The sequence below is a fragment of the Triticum urartu genome, chromosome 6A, assembly GCF_056163025.1.
Source record: "Triticum urartu cultivar PI428250 chromosome 6A, HENAU_Tu73, whole genome shotgun sequence".
Taxonomy (NCBI): domain Eukaryota; kingdom Viridiplantae; phylum Streptophyta; class Magnoliopsida; order Poales; family Poaceae; genus Triticum; species Triticum urartu.
Genome location: NC_141878.1, coordinates 604,586,700 through 604,607,691, shown reverse-complemented (window position 1 = coordinate 604,607,691; position 20,992 = coordinate 604,586,700). Strand labels below are relative to the sequence as shown.

At 43.4% G+C, this 20,992-nt stretch overlaps 1 protein-coding gene and 1 pseudogene across 1 annotated transcript; one reads left to right on the top strand and one right to left on the bottom strand.

The window, feature by feature from the left end:
- Nucleotides 1–250: 250 nt before the first annotated feature.
- LOC125530551 (uncharacterized) lies at nt 251–1,802 on the top strand (annotated as a pseudogene).
- A 6,570-nt stretch (nt 1,803–8,372) lies between these two features.
- On the bottom strand, nt 8,373–10,981 carry LOC125530553 (flap endonuclease GEN-like 1). The gene is given in 5 exon segments (XM_087527524.1): nt 8,373–8,826; nt 9,011–9,153; nt 9,679–10,093; nt 10,095–10,186; nt 10,314–10,981. Coding segments are annotated over 3 exon segments (621 nt in total). The 5' UTR covers nt 10,593–10,981; the 3' UTR covers nt 8,373–8,826; nt 9,011–9,153; nt 9,679–9,843.
- Nucleotides 10,982–20,992: the final 10,011 nt, after the last annotated feature.

The following is a 20,992-nucleotide window of genomic DNA, read 5'->3' as shown; positions in this document are numbered from 1 at the left end:
GAGGATCCCAGGGCAATCCGCGGAGCGCGCGAGAGAGTCCCTGTCTCCGTCCTCAGCACTGGCAGCCAGCAGCACTGGATCTGGATCTGCAGGGGAGTTAGGACGGAGGGGAGGGGTGGGGGCGTTGGTGGCTGTGGAGGGATCACAGGGGGTGAGGTTGGTGGTGGGAGAGGAGGCCATGGTTAGGGGTGAAGGACGGGATGCGAACTAAGCTGCAGCCGCGGCGGCGGCGGCGGAGTTGCAGCAGTGAGCAGCCAACCGGCCACTACCACCGGTGCTGCCGCTGCCGGGTGCGCCAGCAGCGAAACCTCCGTCTATCCCCTCCACCGCCACTACCACCACCCTTCCTACTGCTGCCGACGGAACCACCACCATATCCTCGCTCGGCCAAGACCAGCTCCTCGAGATCTTCCTCCGCCTGCCGAGCTTGCCGGCCCTTGTCCGCGCCGCGCTCACTTGCCGCTCGTGGCTCGACGCCATCCACTCCTCTCGGTCCTTCCGCAGCCTCCTCCGTGCCCTCCACCCGGCGCCCCTCATCGGGATCTTCCTCCGAATCGAGGGCGGCACAGCCCCCTCCTTCGCCCCCGTCCGCCGCTCAGATCCCGACGTCACCGCTGCACTCCGCCGCCGCGACTTCTTCCTCACCTCTCTCCCTGCAGGCTGCTGGAGCATCATGGACTGCCGCGACGGTTACATCCTCCTGCGGAACATGGTGTCCCTCGCTGTCATGAACCCCATGACCTGGGCCGTGAACATCATCCCGATGCCCGAGCATGCTATGGAAGGGACATCATCCTGGTTCCATCTGCTGTCTTCAGAGGAGAACCCCTGTCCCCTGGTCGTTCCGCGTGGTCTGTGTGTGCGCGTGTCTGTCTATGGTTCGTGCCGCCGTATTCTCGTCGGAAACGGAGGATTGGGTCATCCACCCCTGGACGGAAATCGGTGGTGGAATCTACCTGAATGACAGTGGTTCCACTTTCACGCTGGTGGGTGGTTCTTTTTATCGGTCTCTGTATGGCAAAGGACGTGCGGTCAGGATAAATACAGCCACCATGGATGTCTCGAATGTCTATCTACCCTCGCAGGCAATCGGTTACGTTGGGGATACCGAGGATGGAAAACTCTGCATGGTCTATGCAACTGAAGATTTTCTTCTCCTTGTTTGGATCCGCAGCGGGGACGGTGATGGAATTGATAGCTGGGTGCTGCAAGACATTATCCGTTTGAGGGCAGAAATGGATCAGTTCACTGCTACACCCTGACAGTGGGAGGGCCAAGTCGAAGTTGTGCAAGTTAGGTTTGGATGCGTGTACTTGTGCATGACAAGCATAACCGCTGCCGGCACACAGCGTAGCTCCTTCTTCTACCTTTCATTGGAGACCATGGAGATTGAGCTTCTGATCCACGGCACATCTGGTGACTCTGCCTATCCGTATATTATGGCTTGGCCTCCTTGTTTGGTTGGTGATGACAGGAGGACTGAACATGAGGTTGAAGGATCCTGCAGCTGTTTCCTGAAGTCCAGTAACTCCACCAAGGTAAGGACAACAACCAACCGTAAAGCTCAAGTGTTTACTGATTTGATTTAATATACACACACAGACAGTAGAGCTGTTAGTCTGGCTATATTGACTACATTAACAATGTCATTCTTCTTGTTGCAGCAGAAGTTCAAGTCCTCGAGCCTGAAGGAGACGAGCCCCGTCGGCCTGGCCACGGATTTCAACAGTGTGGACGTGGTGAGGCAGCCGCTGTCGCCCTTGCAGCCAAAGTCTCCAGACTGCAGGGTGCACAAGAAGTGAAGCCGGTCCTGACATTCTCTTCTGGATGGCTTGCAGTGAAGTAAACTGAACATCCATCCCTTAGCTAGGCATCGTCCAGGGCTGTGGCTTGCTGTTTGCCTGATCGATCTGACTAACTCAGCTGGGTTAATTTGGTTGGTTCTTGTCGGTAGAACCTCGTCAGTCATATGTAGTCTGCACTTTCCATTTCCTTCTTCCGCTTGTCTTGGTTGCTGCCTGTGTCTATCATGATCTTCCTTTAATGAGAAAAATCAGGAGTGTTATCTTAGTAGTTTCGTGTCTGTGATGAGCATGTAAGAGACTGTTATGGTAGTGCTAGCTAATTCGACCCTTATCTTGGCCAGTTCGTAACGTCTCTGTACCATTTATGTGCTCCCTTGGCTGTCAATACTGTGTTTGTTTACCGGAAGGCTAAGCTTGTGTCTTGACAGATGTGGCGTCGGCATCTCGAAAATGTTATCCTTGTCCGCTTTCATACCCATGGCAGATCTGGAGTGTCGTCAAATCTTGCTGTGTGCTGTTGTCAGAGTTGCCTGTAGCTGCATGAGAGTTTGGTTGGTGCTTTCATGAGACTCTGTTTTTCCTTTCCAGCTAGCATGCCATGAAAATGGTCAACAGTTCACATCGGATTGCTCTTTGACATGTAAGATTTCCGAGGCTTCCAAGTGACTCGCCATTTCTACTAGTAATTTGTGCGTGCTTTGCACGTAAGATCATTATGTGTAAACAATTAAAATAAAACTTTAAACACCTATGTTATTGTTAAATTTATCATGTAATTCAAAAGAAGACTTCTGCTTTCTAGTGGGAACTCCACAAAACTTTTATATAATTTGCATCCAGTTTAGCTACACATCAGTTAGCTGATCTTCGAATTTGGGGTCAGTCGATTTTTGAATGAAGGAAGGAGAAGGGCCTCGCCGGAGAGAAGGAAGGGGCTCGCCATCATCACCCCCGTATCTATCTTAGGGTTCAGGGTGGGGGCGGTGGTGTGGGGCTTTGCCGGAGAAAAAACTCCGCGCGGGGAGGGCAGGGATAGAGGGATGGCCATGGGCAGCGGCGGGGGGTTGTTTCGGGGAGGGCGAGGTGGCACGGGGGCGCCGCCGCCCGTAGGCAGCGGGGGTCGGTGGTGGCTGGCAGCTCAAGGAAGGAGATGTGCCGAGAGGTTGAAGAAAGACTGTACGCCGTTGATTTCCCATCCAACGGTTCACAGAATTGTCTGACCCCAATTTTTCTCCAGCTGACTGAAGTCTAGCCACACCCATTCGCATCAACACATGATAGTGCGACAACGTTCTTTATGAAGAATGGTTGAGCAAGGCCTTCGTTTTACTTTCAAAAGGAATAGTATTGACGTGTGTCATGAAATATAGTTTCACATATTCAAACTTGAAGTACAGGGGAAATAAGCATTACTTTTCATTTTACTCCTTTTACCACCATTAAGTCGGACTTTTTTTTCAAAAATATATATTTCTTTTTCTGTCATAATCTCATTTTTTTACTGGTTTCATAATCTATACTTCAGTCTTCTGCCCTCGGGATCATTCTGTTCAACTTATGACATTATTTTAAGAAAGTAAATAAACTTTCAAGACAAAATTTTATATGGATTGTTTGGACATTTCTCTATTGTCCTCAGTATTGACATACTCTTTCCTATGGAGTAAAAGGGAGAAATGCTTCGGTGGATGCATTCAAAGGGTAAACTGCGATGTAGTATACTGTACTACTAACTTGCAAAAAAAGTACAGTAGTATACTGTACTACTGTAGGTTGCCAGCCTCGGTAAGCATACTATATCGAGATACTTCTATCATATACTGGAATTCACAACGTCACCAGTTCACAACATGTAGCTGGGTCCTCACGTGAAAGTTCTGAAGTGCCTTGGCGACAGGTAGACAGTAGTAACTTGCTACAACCACACAATCCTGCTCCCTCTCCTTGGCTACGTGAGTTGAGGGCCTTGTCCTGTGCCTGCATCTCGCCCTATAAAATTAATAATTAAGGTGTCCGGTGACAAATGTAAAGTCAATTGGGAGCTAGCCTGCTAGCCTAAGGAGTTTGGGGACCTCAGAATTCTTAACCTTGGGAAGTTCGCTACTGCGCTGCGCTTAAGATGGCTTTGGCTTGAATGGGATGACCCTCCGAGAGCTTGGTATTGCTTGGAAACTCTATGCAACAATAAAGATCGTGACATTTTTGCCGGCGGTCACTAAGGTTACTATTGGCGATGGCGCAACAACAAGATTCTGGGAGTCATCTTGGCTGGAGGGGATGAGGCACAAAGACATTGCACCAAAAAATTTTGAGATCTCGCGGAAAAAGGGGACCACGGTGGACAAGGCTTTGAGAGATAATGCTTGGGTTAATCACATCGATACCCAACATGGGATGCCGCTTGCTCACATTCAACAATTCGCCACTCTCTGGGAAAAGCTAGCCAACGTCAACATACAACCTGGAGTTTGTGATTCTATCATCTGGAAGCTCACTAATGACGGGACCTACACTGCATCATCGGCTTACAAGGCCCAATTTGCTGGACATCTCCGTTCACCCTTGCAGGATATGGTCTGGAATGTTTGGTCACCCCCCAAACACAAATTTTTTGCTTGGTTGCTCACTCAGAACATTATTTGGACAGCGGATAGGATGACCCAATTGCGGTCAATGCCCTCTTTGTAGCCAAGTGCAGGAATCGGCGACCCACCTCTTGTTCAAGTGTTGTTTGCAAGTCGCGTTTGGAAGGAGGTGTTCTCATGGTTGGATCTTCAAGTTGACACGACAAATTGACACATCTTCCCCACGGTTAAAGCTTGGTGGCAAGGAATCATCAATGTTGCGCATCAAAGAAAAGGCTCTCTCATCTTTTGATTCACCTTGTTGGATGGGAGATTTGGAAAGAAAGGAATGCACGCGTCTTTAGAAATAAAGCGGCATTGGTGGCCGTGATTGTTAGCCTTATTAAGGATGAGGCATTGCTTTGGGCTATTGCGGGTGCCAAGCATTTGAGTAATTTAATACCGCGAGAGCTATTAGTTAGCGTTTGTGCCGCTTGAGCAGCGTGTATCTCACAAACTTCTCTCTTACTCAATGAAAATGGCAAGTCTTTTGCCTTGTTTCAATTTTTTTTTGAAATGGCAGATAGTACTCTGTTCTATTCCCTCCGTTTCAATATAATGTTTTTTAGAGATTTCAATACGGACTACATACGGATGGATGTATATACATTGACATATTTTAGAGTGTAGATTCATTCATTTTGCTCCGCATGTAGTTCATACTGAAATCTCTAAAAAGGCTTATATTTAGAAACCGAGGGAGTACAGCGAAATAGCTTGTGTACACGCAAGCGAGGCGGCAAGAAGATAAAAGGTGCAAAGGGGAAGGAGAAAACGTAGGTGGTATAATAAACTGGAATGTCAACAGATGATCATTGGGCTGACAAATGCCCACATGGTTTTTAGTTTTAGTACAGAATGCTACCATTCCTATCTTCTCCGTCTCTGGCACCAATGGTTTTTTTCGTCGATCCACCGTTGCCGTCACTTACAGCTGAGGCTCTGACGATGATGGCCGTGAGGGGCATCAACCGAACTTGTAAGATATATGTCCAGCCTCATGGCCCAACTACCCCAGTCAGGTAACTCCTACCTAACCTAACATTCCATCATCATCATCATCATGACATCACCACCATGAGCCATATGTTTCCACTTGCACCACAAGCTCAATTCATGGATGAACATTGTTAACTTGCAGGAGAGGGATGTCAAGGTTCTACGACGGCAAGTTGCAGTTCTTTCGGTCGCACGTACATCGATTGTGACGTCCCCCTTGCAATAGCCGCATTTACCCGCTTATCTTATCTTTTCCATCTTTGCATATAGCCTTTTCTTCAGTGCATCTCGTCCTGGCACATGCAAGGGATCCAAAACCTTATCTAAACCTTCACCATCAATGTTCGCTGATTGCGGCATCAACGGACCAAACCTAATGTTGTTACTCTGGGTATTTGTTGATTCCTTGTTGTTAGCTTGTTCAATAGTTGATTCCTTGCCATTATCTTGTGCATCCAAAACCATCTTTGGACGCTGATACGCCTCATTAGAGTGGCATGCCTTGAAACATGCCGCATGACTAAAATTCCACAGTTGACGGTACCTCTGTGGGCTTGACTAATAGTCATACATCTCGTTCTTTCTTGCACTCATTGTCTACCTAGTGGGAACACAACACCTCGGCACTCTTTCTTCTTGTAACATTCCCAATATGTACAATATGTGGGAACATGGTGTGCGTGCGCCATTCCACCTCACGACAAGTAAAACTGGTCCTGCACAAAAGATTCCTACTCCTCACTGCGCACTTCGAACTTTTTATCCATTCTTTCTTTCTTAGAGACAACATACGTGGTAATTTCGGATGCATGTAGTGCCTCTCTGATCTAACATTTGCTGACAGCATTAATGCTCCATAACACCAACTTAAACACAACGAGAGTGAAAACTTCTGCGGTGTGTTTCTCAAGATCCGAAGCATTTTCCTCTGTAAATGGAAGTGACTGCAGGGCCTCGGTGTCCTAGAGAGCCTCATTCAACCGTCGCGTCACAAGGCAACTCTAATATTGCTCTAGCATTTGAAACAACACCATCTTAGCCTCAAAATGCGTATGTAGAACACAGTTCAAGCTCTCACTCCGCTGATTACTGCTCAATCCTAGGAAACAACTCCCCTCAAGATATGGAGCACACCACAACTTTCTCATCTGATGCAGCGGTTACTTTATTCCCTTGTAAGAATTGTTTCCATTTTCTGTCATGCTCTTTAAGGGAAGATGAATCATATATGAAAGATCTCAATTCCTCCTTTACCGTGTGATCACTCAGATGACGTACAATGTTCTGCTAAATGTGCCATATACACAATGTATGGTTTGAGTCAGGCTAGACCACCCTGATTGCTCTCTGCATTGCAAGGTCCCCGTCCGTGATCACATATATCAGATGCTTCTGTGCCCTGGCATCAGAAAAGGTCCACAACATCCACTCGTATGTCCAGCTTGTTTGATGAGAAATTATATCACATCAAAAAATAACAGTGTTGCGGTGGTGATTCAACCCGACAAACGACATAAATGGCAGATTGTACTTATTGGTTATGTATGTGCTATCAAAAGTAAAAACGTCTCCGAAAGCCTCATAGTCAAGTCGGAATTGACTATCAGACCAGAACAGTCCCTTCAGATGGCCAAGTTCATCAACCAAGTACTTGGAGAAATTTCTTTTTAGATCTTGTTCTCGCCGCGCCATCACGTGACTGATCACCATTTTTGCATCACCGGTACAGATTGATTCCTGCTTGCTAGCATGATAGAAGTTGTAAATGTCCCTCCTCGTGCATCCAACCTGATCATATCCTCGGTATTGCATGCACAAGATATCCATAATATGGTGTTTGCGGATCCCATATTTTTCAATGTCTGCAATGTCTGCTTTCTGCTCATTGCTAATTCGTTTGTGTGAATGTAAAAGGCACGAAAGATTCCGTGGGGCCAGAGGATGGTTCTGTTCATCAATGATATCCTCGACAAACCACCAACCTGTTTCATCCAGTCTTGCAATGACCAGTTTATATTAGCTTGACACCCAACACGAGTTATACTCTGTGTCCTCCTCTGTCCATCTTCCATCCTCCTCTTCATGTCCTTCTCTTCGCGAACTCCTTCACGACTACACACAATTTTCCTTAAAATTATATGATTATTGGGTCCATCCCACCCAACATAGCTTCTCCTCACGCTAAAACCTTTCTCAAGAGCATACTTGTTATAGAATTTATAACCGTCATCCTCACTATGAAACATCCTGCTGGCAATATGATAGTACTCGAACATACACTCACTTACATCTGCCATGTCTTCCTTTAGGCGAGGCCAACCGATCATCAACGTTTATTCATTTTGCACATGAAAAATTGTTCACTGGCAAAGACAAATGCATGCCAAAGCCAGTACGAAATCTTGTGTGCAATATCAAACTTTGCTAGTTGTACGTGTGAGGCCAACCAATCATCAACATAGATGAACTACTGAAGTAAGCATGGACGATGAAAAAAACCTAAACTAAATCGTATGCACTAGGGAAACCTAAATCGATGAAGTCTAAACTAATAAGTAGGAAGTGGAGGCTACGAATCCAAGAAGTCAGGATCATACCTTAGGATGGCAGCCGAGAAGAGATGGGATCGGCTGGCGTCGAGTTCCTCTAGATTATAGCGCTACCCATGTCGCCGCCGATTCAGCCGCGCAGATGTAGTCGCCGGGCACGTCGAGGAGAGTGAAGGGGAGGAGGAGGAGGATGGTGAATTGATTATTGACGAGGGCGAGGAGGACCTCGATCTGGATCTGTTAGACGTGGTTCTGTCATGGAGGTGATCGGTTGAAAAAAAGATCTGTCGTGGAGGTGATCGGTTGAAAAAGGATATTTCATCCTGGACCATTATGCCCTTCTTGGCATAAAAATATTAAATTTAATCTTTTTTAACCCCCCACTAGATCGGACAGCTAATAAATATCAAACGGGGTAAGTAGTGGATCGTACTCTGAGTAGTAGGCCAATCTTCCTAAAAGAGCTCTTAACAATGACTGTTACAAGGCGTACGTGCATGCACCTCCTGATTGACCATACATACATATGCAAGCCTCCGCCGCGGTGGCAGCAAGGAGAGATATCTGTTTCAGCCCAACATCGAGTGGTGTCGCTGAGACACGGGTGAGGATTTTCTTGTCAACGTCTGGCCCATTTCTACGTGAGGCTTCTTCGAGCAGTAGAAATCCTTGATGCTAAGCTGCACCCAGCTGGGTCTGGGTCTTGCACCTTTCGGTGTCTTGGACATGTTGTTTGCTAGTATGTTAAGCTTGGATCTTGATTTCTCTTCTTTCGGCACCAGCAACCGATTCCTGTTTGCTCCTGATTTCTGTCGTCCTTTGAGCCATTGCATCCACAATTCAGTCGATCTGTTAGTTAACCATGCGTGCAGAGTGAACAAAAATATAAAAAAGGTTGCTCAACAAATTAATCTAGTAAGTCTCATTATACCATAATAATAATGTCAAGGAAGCATCATCATTTTTTTACTAGCTATTCGCTAGCTAGTAAGACGGAACATAAAAGATGACATGGTAGAAAGGAAGTGCAGACCTTATGCCGTCGTGCTTCATTAGGAAATGCCTCATCCACAAGCTGGACATCTTCATCAGTGTGTACAAATATACGATCGTCAGCATGGCTCTTCCATTGGACCAAGTAATAAGGTTGGCCATGTATTATCTTGATCCGTTTAACTGAATGGAATTCATACTGGTCATCATCAAGAGGAAGCAGTGATTTGGAATTGGATGGAGACGCCATCTCACGTAAATAAATGGTTGATAGCATCGGCAGCATGTGGCGTCGGATATCTGATTCCCCCCACTTCCCATACGATAATATGTCGACCAACGCCTCGAATTAGGCTGCCTATTGCCCTATTCCACACAAGCGATGGAACATCCCATTCTGCATGTGGTCGTCACTCTTTCTTTTAGCACAAGCAAATAGTTATTCGTGAACAAGTTTTTTTGAATTATATATACGAGCAGGGGAGTGCGAATACATGTATCCAGATTGTCATCACATAGATATAGTTTAATTATCTCCTCATTTGGGAAATTTGGGTGAGCAGCTAATCTTTTGCAGATATTCAACCCCCAATTCAGATCACGCGCCTAGCATTTAAGAAAAGATTCATTCTTGTGTACGCACATTACGTAATTTTGATTCTTAATTGCATAATCTATATATGTAATTGAACAAGTAGTAGTACGTACCTTGTCAAAGCTAGGACATTGAGATGCGAAAGCTGCAGGTGGATAGATTCCTTTTCCGATTGCACGTAATCTGGATATATAAAAAGCAGCTATACATTAGACTCCAGAATGAAGGACATCTAAAAATAAAATTAGAGAAACAAGAGTAGAATGTAGATGAGACGCCTAGTCATCCAAGATATGGTCTTCATGAAATAATTGCACGAACGCAAGTGCGGTCTGAAGACCCACACCGGGCACCCCCTGCAGATCATAGTCACTGCCAATAAGAAGCGCCATGGCGATCATTCGTTTCCTACTCAACCCACTGCCATCCTGTATGTCGGCTATGTTGTAACACTCGAAGGGTTCCTTAGTGGACCGGAACACTTTGATCACCGTGGTGGCTCCGCAGAGGAAGGCGTCGCTGTCAGAGGTCCACCTTGCCCTCACGATTCAACTGAGCGCACAGTGCTTCGGCCTCGCCCTTTGCCGGGAGTATCGGCATTCCCAGATGCCCAAGCAGTTGCTGCATCAAATTAAATCGTGAAACCAAACCAAACCGGTATGCATGCATGATACTGTATATAGGACTAGGAGGAGATCGAGAAGGCTAGCAAGCAACAAGAATCAGAATCAGGAGAGGAGAGGCCAACCACACACTCGTGGACGCATCGCGTGAAGGCCTCACTTGTGGCCTTGGCCTTGAGCGGAGACGGCATGCCGTCCACCACGAACACCGGGAACGCCCCCATCTTGGAGAAGAGGGAGAGCGTGCGGAAGACGATGTTGCGGCGGGTGGGCGACTTGGTGCTCATGGCGGAGACGATCCACGACGAGAGGTCGACGGCGACGCGGCGGCCGCGGAGACATCCCATGCCTTCCTGCCGCGCGTACGGCTGCAGGGCCTTCCAGAAACCGCCGCGCACGCCCATGGCAATGGCCCTCTCTCTAGTTAATCCCCGGTGATCCACGTATAATAAAGAGACCTCAAAGCGTACGTTACGTTACTAGAGTGAGATCCAAGACGACGCCGGTACAAGAATGCAACCGGCCGGCCAACAAAGCGATTTGAGGATTTGGGGAATTTGAAACGACCTGCAGGTTCGGAGGAGGAGGGAAACGGGCCTGCTCCTTTACTGTTTTCCCCACCCATCATATACAACCGTCACTGTCCCAAGAATATACTGTATATGTGTGTTCTTGTCGAGGCACCCAGCGGTACAAAGAGAGCCAAAAGTAACAAAAAATATAAATCGAGCCCTGGACCATCCGGCGACGGCTATAGACACTGCACGCGCCGAAGACGTGCCGCCGTCCTTGCCTCGCCATCACCGAAGCTGGGCAAAGCTTGCCGTAGTAAAGCTCGTTGTGGCAAATAGACGGAAAGTCATCATGCTAAGAGCATCTCTAGCAGTCCCCTTATAACCTACCGAACTATAAAATAAAGGATTGGCTAGGGGTAAGTTGACTGAAAGTTTGATTTGGGCCAGTCGATATGTTTTCAGTCCTTAGATTCAAAATGAACGGCCGGATTGATTTCTTCAACCTCCAGCCAGATCTCCTGTTCATCTTCTTCCTTGTACCCGCAGCCGGCTGCGCTCCAATGCCAGCACTCCCCTCACCCGCCGCCTCAGTGCCATGCTTCTGCCGCCCCCGACCATCCCCCCTGCCCCCGCCGTCAAGCTTTTCTCCGGCGAAGCCACACCGCCGCCCCAATCCGAAACCCTAAGATAGGCTGCCCATCGACCTTCTTCCTCCCCTCCGGCGAGTTTCTTCCTCCCCGCGCCTGTTTCTTCCTTCAACCAAAATCGATGGACCCAAAATTCCAAAGTCGGGCAATTGACATGTAGTTATTGTGATAAAATAACCGCCAGTTTTCAGTTTTGGACGGAAAAAGTAGTCCGAACAGACACCTTATACATCTTTGATCTTTAATTTTTTTAAGAGGTGCGGTAAAAAGCTCCTCCGATCTGCAAAAACACAGTTACGGTGCATTGTATCGGAAGAAATCGGTTGGTGGGAGCGCAACTGCCACGAAAACATCTAATTTTTTTTATGGGTTTGTTTCGATTTTTGAGTTTGCCACTTTCTTTTGTTTTTGTTCATGATTTTAGAGAAGTTTCTATTTCTTTGCAGTTTTATTTGGTTTTTAGGTTCGGATCTTCTAGTTATTTTTCGATTTTTAGTTTTTTCTTTTAGTTTTCTTTCTTTTTGTTCATGTTTCTAAAAAATGTTTAATTTTTATTTTTAAACCTTTATTAAGGCCCATTTTTTTGGCCGATTCTCGTAGAATCTTGAGAATCGACCCTCCACCCAGCTTCTCCTAGAATATTGAACACATATTTTTTGACAATCCTAATTGTTTACATCCTAACTAGCTAGGATTCTAAAAGAAATATGAGTTCAAGATTCTGGGAGAAGCTGAGGGGAGGCCCGATTCTCAAGATTCTGGGAGAATCGGCCAAAAGAACTAGGCCTAAAAATGCTCGCGGTTTAAAGAATACTCATGATTTTGTTTTTTATTTATTTTTCCCTTTTTATGTTTCTTTATATTAAGAAAATTGTTCACATAGTTTAAAAAAATTCATGAGTCTTAATTAGATCGTTCATCGATTCTAAAATCAGTTTAACAAGGTTGAAAAAAATGTTCATGAGCTTAAAAAAATATTCATGGATTCAAATAATTATGTGATATTCTTTTTAAAGTTGTTCATGTTGTTTGATCATTTTTAATGACAAATGTTCATTTTTCACAACATAAACATTTGAAATATGTAAACATAGACAATTAAAAAGAGGAAGAAATAAAAATGAGAATGTTCAGGTGTAGGCTTGAGGAGGAGCGATGAAGGCCGGGACGTGGACATGGGAGGGCTCCATGAGAGCATAGGCCAGATATACATCGTCGAAGGTTGATGATGATCGATGGCGGCATCCAGGGAGGAGCTTGAGATCATTTCCTGACGGCAAGGGAATGAAAATGGTTACGCTAACTCTGATCGGCGGCGATTGGGTGCTCTGGATTGTTGTTAGGAAAGAGAGCAAGGTGTCACAAGCGAGGCAATGGTGATGGAGATTTTGTGAAGGGGGTCGAGTTCATCCCCCCGACAAGTGGATAGGGCTCGAGGCGAAGAAGGAGGTGCCAACTGTTGATCGTGAGGTCGACACATACTGGTGTGTATTGGTAGAAGATTGAAGAAGCTCCAGGCAGGCTGGGATGGATGTTAGGCCAGCTATAGTATAACTTGGTCAAAAGGTTAGTCTCTCTCTCTCTCTCTCTCTCTCTCTCTCTCTCTCTCTCTTTTATTTTTGGTTCAAACTTATTTGTTGCCTTTTTGGAAATATTTGAAAATTCAAATGAGCATCAAATCCTCTAAATATGAACCCTTCCAAGTGCACATACTTATTTTTCAGGAATTTTTAGTTCATTTTTTATTTATATTAATATAAACCCAATTGAAATACAATATAGATTAATTCCAAATTCCAAAATGAATCCCTTTAAAATCCCAAAAAATCAAGGTGGGACCCACATAGTTATATATGTGCTCATGCCTAATTCTTAGGGTTTTAGAAACGCATTTTGACATTTTTCGATTTGTTGTCCTAGGATTTTGCCCTTTCATTAAAATGAGGCTTTGAAAATTTTTCTCAATTCAAAATTGAATTTAAACATGATGTCTGCTATGCTCTCTAATGCTTTTATTACATTACATAATCTAGGGTTGTGACAACTCATTAGATTTTTCTATAAATATTCATATCTAATAATACACGAAAAACCACTATTAAGTTATTGTTTGGCGTATGATGTTCATATGTCTACCAAGACATTTAATGATAATTAAATATGTATATGAACAAACACATACACAAGTAAAAATATATGTATATGCTACGTAGAGTAAAAAAGGGCAGCCCGGTGAATGTAGCTCCTGCTTGCGCAGGGTCCAGGGATGGGTCCAACCATTTTGGGTCTATAGTACACAGCCTATCCCTACATTTCTGGCTGTTTCCATGACTCGAACCCGTGACCTCATGGTCACAAGGCAACAACTTTAGCGCTGCACCCAGGCTCCCCTTCGAACACTATGTAGAATATGCAATTAAAAAATTGAAGAGAATTTTCATTGTATCATATAACTGAAATTTAGCAAAAGTAAAGTTTCTATAATACATATTCTTATGAGCACTTTTAGTTTTCTGCCTTAGTAAAATTTGCTTATTTGCCTTTACGAATGGGAAAATATATTTGGAGTTAAACAAGGGAACCGAGGACGGACCAGCAGACTTCAAAGAGTTTGTTGAGCAAGGCAAGCAACACAGCTTTGATTATAAAATAGCTAGCAAAACAGTATTTGTGATGATATTCACCTAACCATACAAAGCACATTTTAGAGGTAGGGGTAATGGGCGTGTCTCTATCCTTAGTTTGGCAAGCATTGCTCAATTTGAATAGTTTCACATCCAGGGTCCGACAACGATCTTCATCCTAACGCCAGGATGAGCTTATTTGGAAGATATAAAATACATATGTCTTGTATTGCTTCATCACACAACCACTTATCCAAGTGAAAACCCTACCTATTTCTTTTCTTCAGAGGAGAAGATAGGAAATGAGACGAGGCTAACTCGAGAAATATATTTAAATCATCATGTCCATCAATCAAAACAAAACAAGATTGTGGCGGTATATGGTGCCGCGCAGCCCCAACTCAAACCAGAGTTTTTGGCAGATCTTGTCCAAATTTGCGGTTCCATGCAGCTTCCAATCTTGGTTGGGGGTGACTTCAACATTATTAGAAGGAGAGAGAGGAAAAGAACAATGATAACTTCGACGGCAGGTGGTCGTTCATGTTTAATACCATTATTGGAAGCTTGGATCTGAGAGAGATAAAGCTTTCGGGTAGAAAATTCACCTGGGCTAATACCTTGCCAAACCCGACGTTTGAGAAGCTGGATCGAGTCCTCGCGAGCGTCGAATGGGAGCAGAAATTTCCCCTGGTAACAGTACAGACGTTATCACGCGGAATCTTTGATCACACCCCTTTATTGGTGGACTCTGGTTAGGCAACCCACATGGGGAACACACATTCCTTTTCTTTTGAATTGGCATGGTTTGAAAGAGAAGGCTTCTTGGATCTGATAGCCAGTGAATGGGCTAAAGATGCAGGAGGTAGGACTTCAGTTGAGCGATGGCAGAATAAGATAAGGCACTTGAGAAGTTTCTTGTGTGGGTGGGCTAAGCATCTTAGTGGGATTTATAAGGCTGAAAAGGAAAGGCTCCTTACACTTATTCAGTCAAGCCGAGTCCAAAATTCTAGAGACCACGGAGCTTCATGCTAAAGTTGACGCGGAGATGAGATTGAAAGATCTTCTGCGAGAAGAGGAATTGAAGTGGGCACTGCGAGCTAAGGTTCGCAAAGTTGTCTAGGGGGACGCGAACACTCAATTCTTTCACATGATCGCCAATGGCAAGCACAGAAAGAAAAAAATCTTTCAGCTTGAGCAAGATGAAGGAACGATTTTAGGACAGGAAAACCTAAAATTATACATAACCGAATACTACAAGCAGTTGTTTGGGACTCCGGAGGATAATTGTGTATCCTTGGATGAGTCGAGGATTGAGGATGTTCCTCAACTTGCTGCCTGATACATCTCCAACGTATCCATAATTTTTGATTGTTCCATGCTATATTATATTCTGTTTTGGATGATTAATGGGCTTTATTATACACTTTTATATTATTTTTGAGACTAACATATTAACCGGAGGCCTAGTCCAAATTGCTGTTTTTTGCCTATTTCAGTGTTCCACAGAAAAAGAATATCCAACGGAGTCCAAACGGAATGAAACCTTCGGGAACGTGATTTTTGGAACAAACGTGATCCAGAGGACTTGGAGTGGACGTCAAGCAACAGACGAGGAAGCCACGAGGTAGGGGGGCACGCCTACCCCCCTGGGCGCGCCCTCCACCCTCGTGGGCCCCTCATTGCTCCACCGACGTACTTCTTCCTCCTATATATACCCATATACCCTGGAAACATCATATACGGAGTCAAACCCTATTTCCACCGCCGCAACCTTTTGTACCCGTGAGATCCCATCTCGGGGCCTTTTCCGGCGCTCCGTCAGAGGGGGCATTGATCACGGAGGGCTTCTACATCAACACCATAGCCTCTCCGATGATGTGCGAGTAGTTTACCTCAGACCTTCGGGTCCATAGTTATTAGCTAGATGGCTTCTTGTCTCTCTTTGGATCTCAATACAAAGTTCTCCTCGATCTTCTTAAAGATCTATTCGATGTAATCTTCTTTTGCGGTGTGTTTGTCGAGATCCGATGAATTGTGGGTTTATGATCAAGTTTATCTATGAACAATATTTGAATCTCCTCTAAATTCTTTTATGTATGATTGGTTATCTTTGCAAGTCTCTTCGAATTATCAGTTTGGTTTGGCCTACTAGATTGATCTTTTTTTTGCAATGGGAGAAGTGCTTAGCTTTGGGTTCAATCTTGCGGTGTCCTTTCCCAGTGACAGCAGGGGCAGCAAGGCACGTATTGTATTGTTGCCATCGAGGATAAAAAGATGGGGTTTATATCATATTGCACGAGTTTATCCCTCTACATGAAGTCATCTTGCTTAAAGCATTACTTTGTTCTTATGAACTTAATACTCTAGATGCATGCTGGATAGTGGTTGATGTGTGGAGTAATAGTAGTAGATGCAGAATCGTTTCGGTGTACTTGTCATGGACATGATGCCTATATACATGATCATACCTAGATATTCTCATAAGTATGCTCAATTCTATCAATTGCTCGATAGTAATTTGTTTACCTACCGTAATAGTTATGCTATTCTGAGAAAAGCCACTAGTGAAACCTATGGCCCCCGGGTCTATTTTCCATCATATTAATCTTTCAACACTTAGCTATTTCTATTGCCGTTTATTTTACTTTGCATCTTTATCATAAAAATACCAAAAATATTATCTTATCATATCTATCAGATCTCACTCTCGTAAGTGACCGTGAAGGGATTGACAACCCTTTATCGCGTTGGTTGCGAGATTCTTATTTGTTTGTGTAGGTGCGTGGGACTCGAGCGTGGTCTCATACTGGATTGATACCTTGGTTCTCAAAAACTGAGGGAAATACTTACACTACTTTACTGCATCACCCTTTCCTCTTCAAGGGAAAACCAACGCAGTGCTCAAGAGGTAGCAAGAAGGATTTCTGGCGCCGTTGCCGGGGAGTCTACGCACAAGTCAAGACATACCAAGTACCCATCACAAACTCTTATCCCTCGCATTACATTATTTGCCATTTGCCTCTCGTTTTCCTCTCCCCCACTTCACCTTTGCCGTTTTATTCGCCATTCTTCTGTTTGTCTTTTCGTTTGCTTTATGTCTTACTTGGCTCGTTTGCTCGTTTGGTTGGAATAGTTGTTTATTTATTGCTAAACAGAGAACCTAAGATCTATGGATCCTCATCCGCTTGCTAATATTTTTAAGAGATCCAATTGTGAAGAACCAATTGCTAGTGAGTTTTGTGCACTAGATTATCTTTATGAGGTTTTGCTTGAAATTCGTGAATCTGGAAATTGTGATGAAGAAATTTATGAAGAGATTCACTATTTCTCCTTGAATAAAAAGTATGATTGCAATGATTTTACTATAAACTCTCTTGATGTCAATTGTGCTAATAATATGCAAAACCCTAAGCTTGGGGATGCTAGTTTTGCTATGTCTACTACTTGTTGCAATGATCATCATTGGGGTGATTCTTCTTATGATCTTGAAAATTTATTTATGCCCCATGATGAATATGAGATTGATAATAGTGTTTGAAATAATATTGAAAGTGGGTTTGGAAGAGTGTCAACTTTAGATCCCACATATTTGGAAAATGTTCAATCTTATGAAATTTTTGATAAAAGTGGGTTTGGAGAGGTCATGACTTTAGCCAATGTTAATCCCACTATTTTGGAAGAGTGTCAACTTTGCATACATGTGGATCGTGTTAAGCATATGTTTTGTTATAGCTATATTGTTGAATTTTCTTATGATCCTACATGTAATTATTATGAGAGAGGAAAATATGGTTGTAGAAATTTTCATGTTACTAAATTACCTCTCGTTATGTTGAGATTGCTATTGTTTCTTTCCGCTTCCTTGCATATGATAGTTTTTGCTTGCCTTGATAATTTGTTTGCCTATAAGATGCCTATGCATAGGAAGTATGTTAGACTAGATGTGTTTGTCACATGTTTTATGATGCTCTCTTTGTGCTTCAATTCTTGTCTTTCATGTGAGCATCATTAAAATTATCAATGCCTAGCTAAGAGGCTTTAAAGAAAAGCGCTTGTTGGGAGACAACCCAATATTTTTCCTTGCTGTTATTTAATAAATAATCCATCTAGCCTCTGGTTAGATGTGGTTTTGTGTTTTAATTAGTGTTTGTGCCAAGTAAAACCTTTAGGATAACCTACAATGTTAGTTAATTTGATCTTGCTGAAAAACAGACACTTTTGCGCGCACGAGATTAGTTTTCATAAATCGCACAAACGTGCTTTTCAGTTGATTCTTTTTGCATAAGATTAATAAAAAATTATCTAGGACTTCCTAATTTATTAGGATTTTTTAGGTTCTAGAAGTTTGCGTTAGATACAGATTACTACAGACTATTCTGTTTTTGACAGATTCTGTTTTTTGTGTATTGTTTGCTTATTTTGATGAATCTATGGCTAGTAAAAGAGTTTATAAACCATAGAAAAGTTGTAATACAATAGGTTTAACACCAATATAAATAAAGAATGAGTTCATTATAGTACCTTGAAGTGGTGTTTTGTTTTCTTTCACTAACGGAGCTCATGAGATTTTCTGTCGAGTTTTGTGTTGTGAAGTTTTCAAGTTTCGGGTAAAGATTTGACGGATTGTGGAACAAGGATTGGCACGAGCCTAAGCTTGCGGATGCCCAAGGCACCCCAAGGTAAAATTCAAGGATAACCAAAAGCCTAAGCTTGGGGATGCCCCGGAAGGCATCCCCTCTTTCGTCTTCATCTATCCGTAACTTTACGTGGAGCTATATTTTTATTCACCACATGATATGTGTTTTGCTTGGAGCGTCTTGTATGATTTGAGTCTTTGCCTTTTAGTTTACCACAATCATCCTTGGTGTACACACCTTTTGAGAGAGACACACATGATTCGGAATTTGTTAGAATACTCTATGTGCTTCACTTATATCTTTTGAGCTATATAGTTTTTGCTCTAGTGTTTCACTTATATCTTTTAGAGCACGGTGGTGGTTTTATTTTATAGAAATTATTGTTCTCTCATGCTTCACTTATATTATTTTGAGAGTCCTACAAAACAGCATGGTAATTTGCTTTAATTGTGAAATTAGTCCTAATATGCCAGGTATTCAAGATTAGTAAAAACTTTCTTATGAGTGTGTTGAATACTAAGAGAAGTTTGATGCTTGATGATTGTTTTGAGATATGGAGGTGATGATATTAAAGTTGTGCTAGTTGAGTAGTTGTGAATTTGAGAAATACTTGTGTTGAAGTTTGCAAATCCCGTAGCATGCACGTATGGTAACCGTTGTGTGACAAATTTGAAACATGAAGTGTTCTTTGAGTGTCATCCTTTGTGAGGAGGTCGGGGGCGCGCGATGGTTAACTCCTACCAACCTCCCCCTAGGAACATGCGCGTAGTGCTTGGTTTTTGATGACTTGTAGATTTTTGCAATAAGTATGTGAGTTCTTTATGAATAATGTTGAGTCCATGGATTATACACACTCTCCCCTTTCCATCATTGCTAGCCTCTTCGGTACTGTGCATTGCCCTTTCTCACCTTGAGAGTTGGTGCAAACTTCGCCGGTGCATCCAAACCCCATGATACGATACACTCTATCACAATAAGCCTCCTATTATCTTCCTCAAAACATCCACCATACCTACCTATTATGGCATTTCCATAGCCATTCCGAGATATATTGCCATGCAACTTTCCACCGTTCCGTTTATCATGACACGTTCATCATTGTCATATTGCCTTGCATGATCATGTAGTTGACATCGTATTTGTGGCAAAGCCACCATGCATATTATTTCATACATGCCACTCTTGATTCATTGCCCTTCCCGGTACATTGCCGTAGGCATTCATATAGAGTCATACTTTGTTCTAGTATCGAGTTGTAATCATTGAGTTCTAAATAAATAGAAGTGTGATGATCATCATTCATAGAGCATTGTCCAAAAATAGAAAGGCCAAAAAAGGCCCAATAAAATAAAATAAAATAAAAATGGGCAATGCTACTATCTTTTTCCATACTTGTGCTTCAAAGTAGCACTATGATCCTTATGATAGATAGTCTCTTGTTTTGTCACTTTCATATACTAGTGGGAATCTTTCGTTATAGAACTTGGCTTGTATATTCCAACAATGGGCTTCCTCAAATTCCCTAGGTCTTCGTGAGCAAGCAAGTAGGATGCACACCCACTTAGTTTCTTTTGTTGAGCTTTCATACATTTATAGCTCTAGTGCATCTGTTGCATGGCAATCCCTAGTACTCACATTAACATCAATTGATGGGCATCTCCATAGCCCGTTGATTAGCCGTGTTGATGTGAGACTTTCTCTTTTTTTGTCTTCTCCACATAACCCCCATCATTATATTCTATTCCATCCATAGTGCTATATCCATGGCTCACGCTCATGTATTGCGTGAAAGTTGAAAAAAGTTTGAGATTACTAAAGTATGAAACAATTGCTTGGCTTTTCATCGGGGTTGTGCATGATGAGAGCATTCTTGTGTGACGAAAATGGAGCATGACCAAACTATATGATTTTGTAGGGATGAACTTTCTTTGGCCATGTTATTTTGAGAAGACATAATTTCTTAGTTAGTATGCTTGAAATATGGCAAGCAGTCTTCCCATTTAGGTCCTTGAGCTAAAGCAGAGGCTTGCAACATATCTTCGAGTATTTGATTTACCCGCTCTGTCTGTCCATCGGTCTGAGGATGATAAGCAGTACTATATTTCAGCGCTGTCCCCAAGGCTTGATGGAGACGGGACCAAAAAGCGGAGGTGAACTGGGAACCTCGGTCGGAAGTGATAGTTTAGGGTACTCCATGCAGACTGACGATTCTGAATACATATAGCTGTGCAAGTTGATCTGCTCGATATCTGGTGCTGATCGGAATGAAATGAGCAACCTCGGTTAAGGTGTCCACTATGACCCAGATTGCATCGTTTCCTCGCTGAGTCTTAGGCAATACCGTAATAAAATCCATACAAACATCATCCCATTTCCATTGC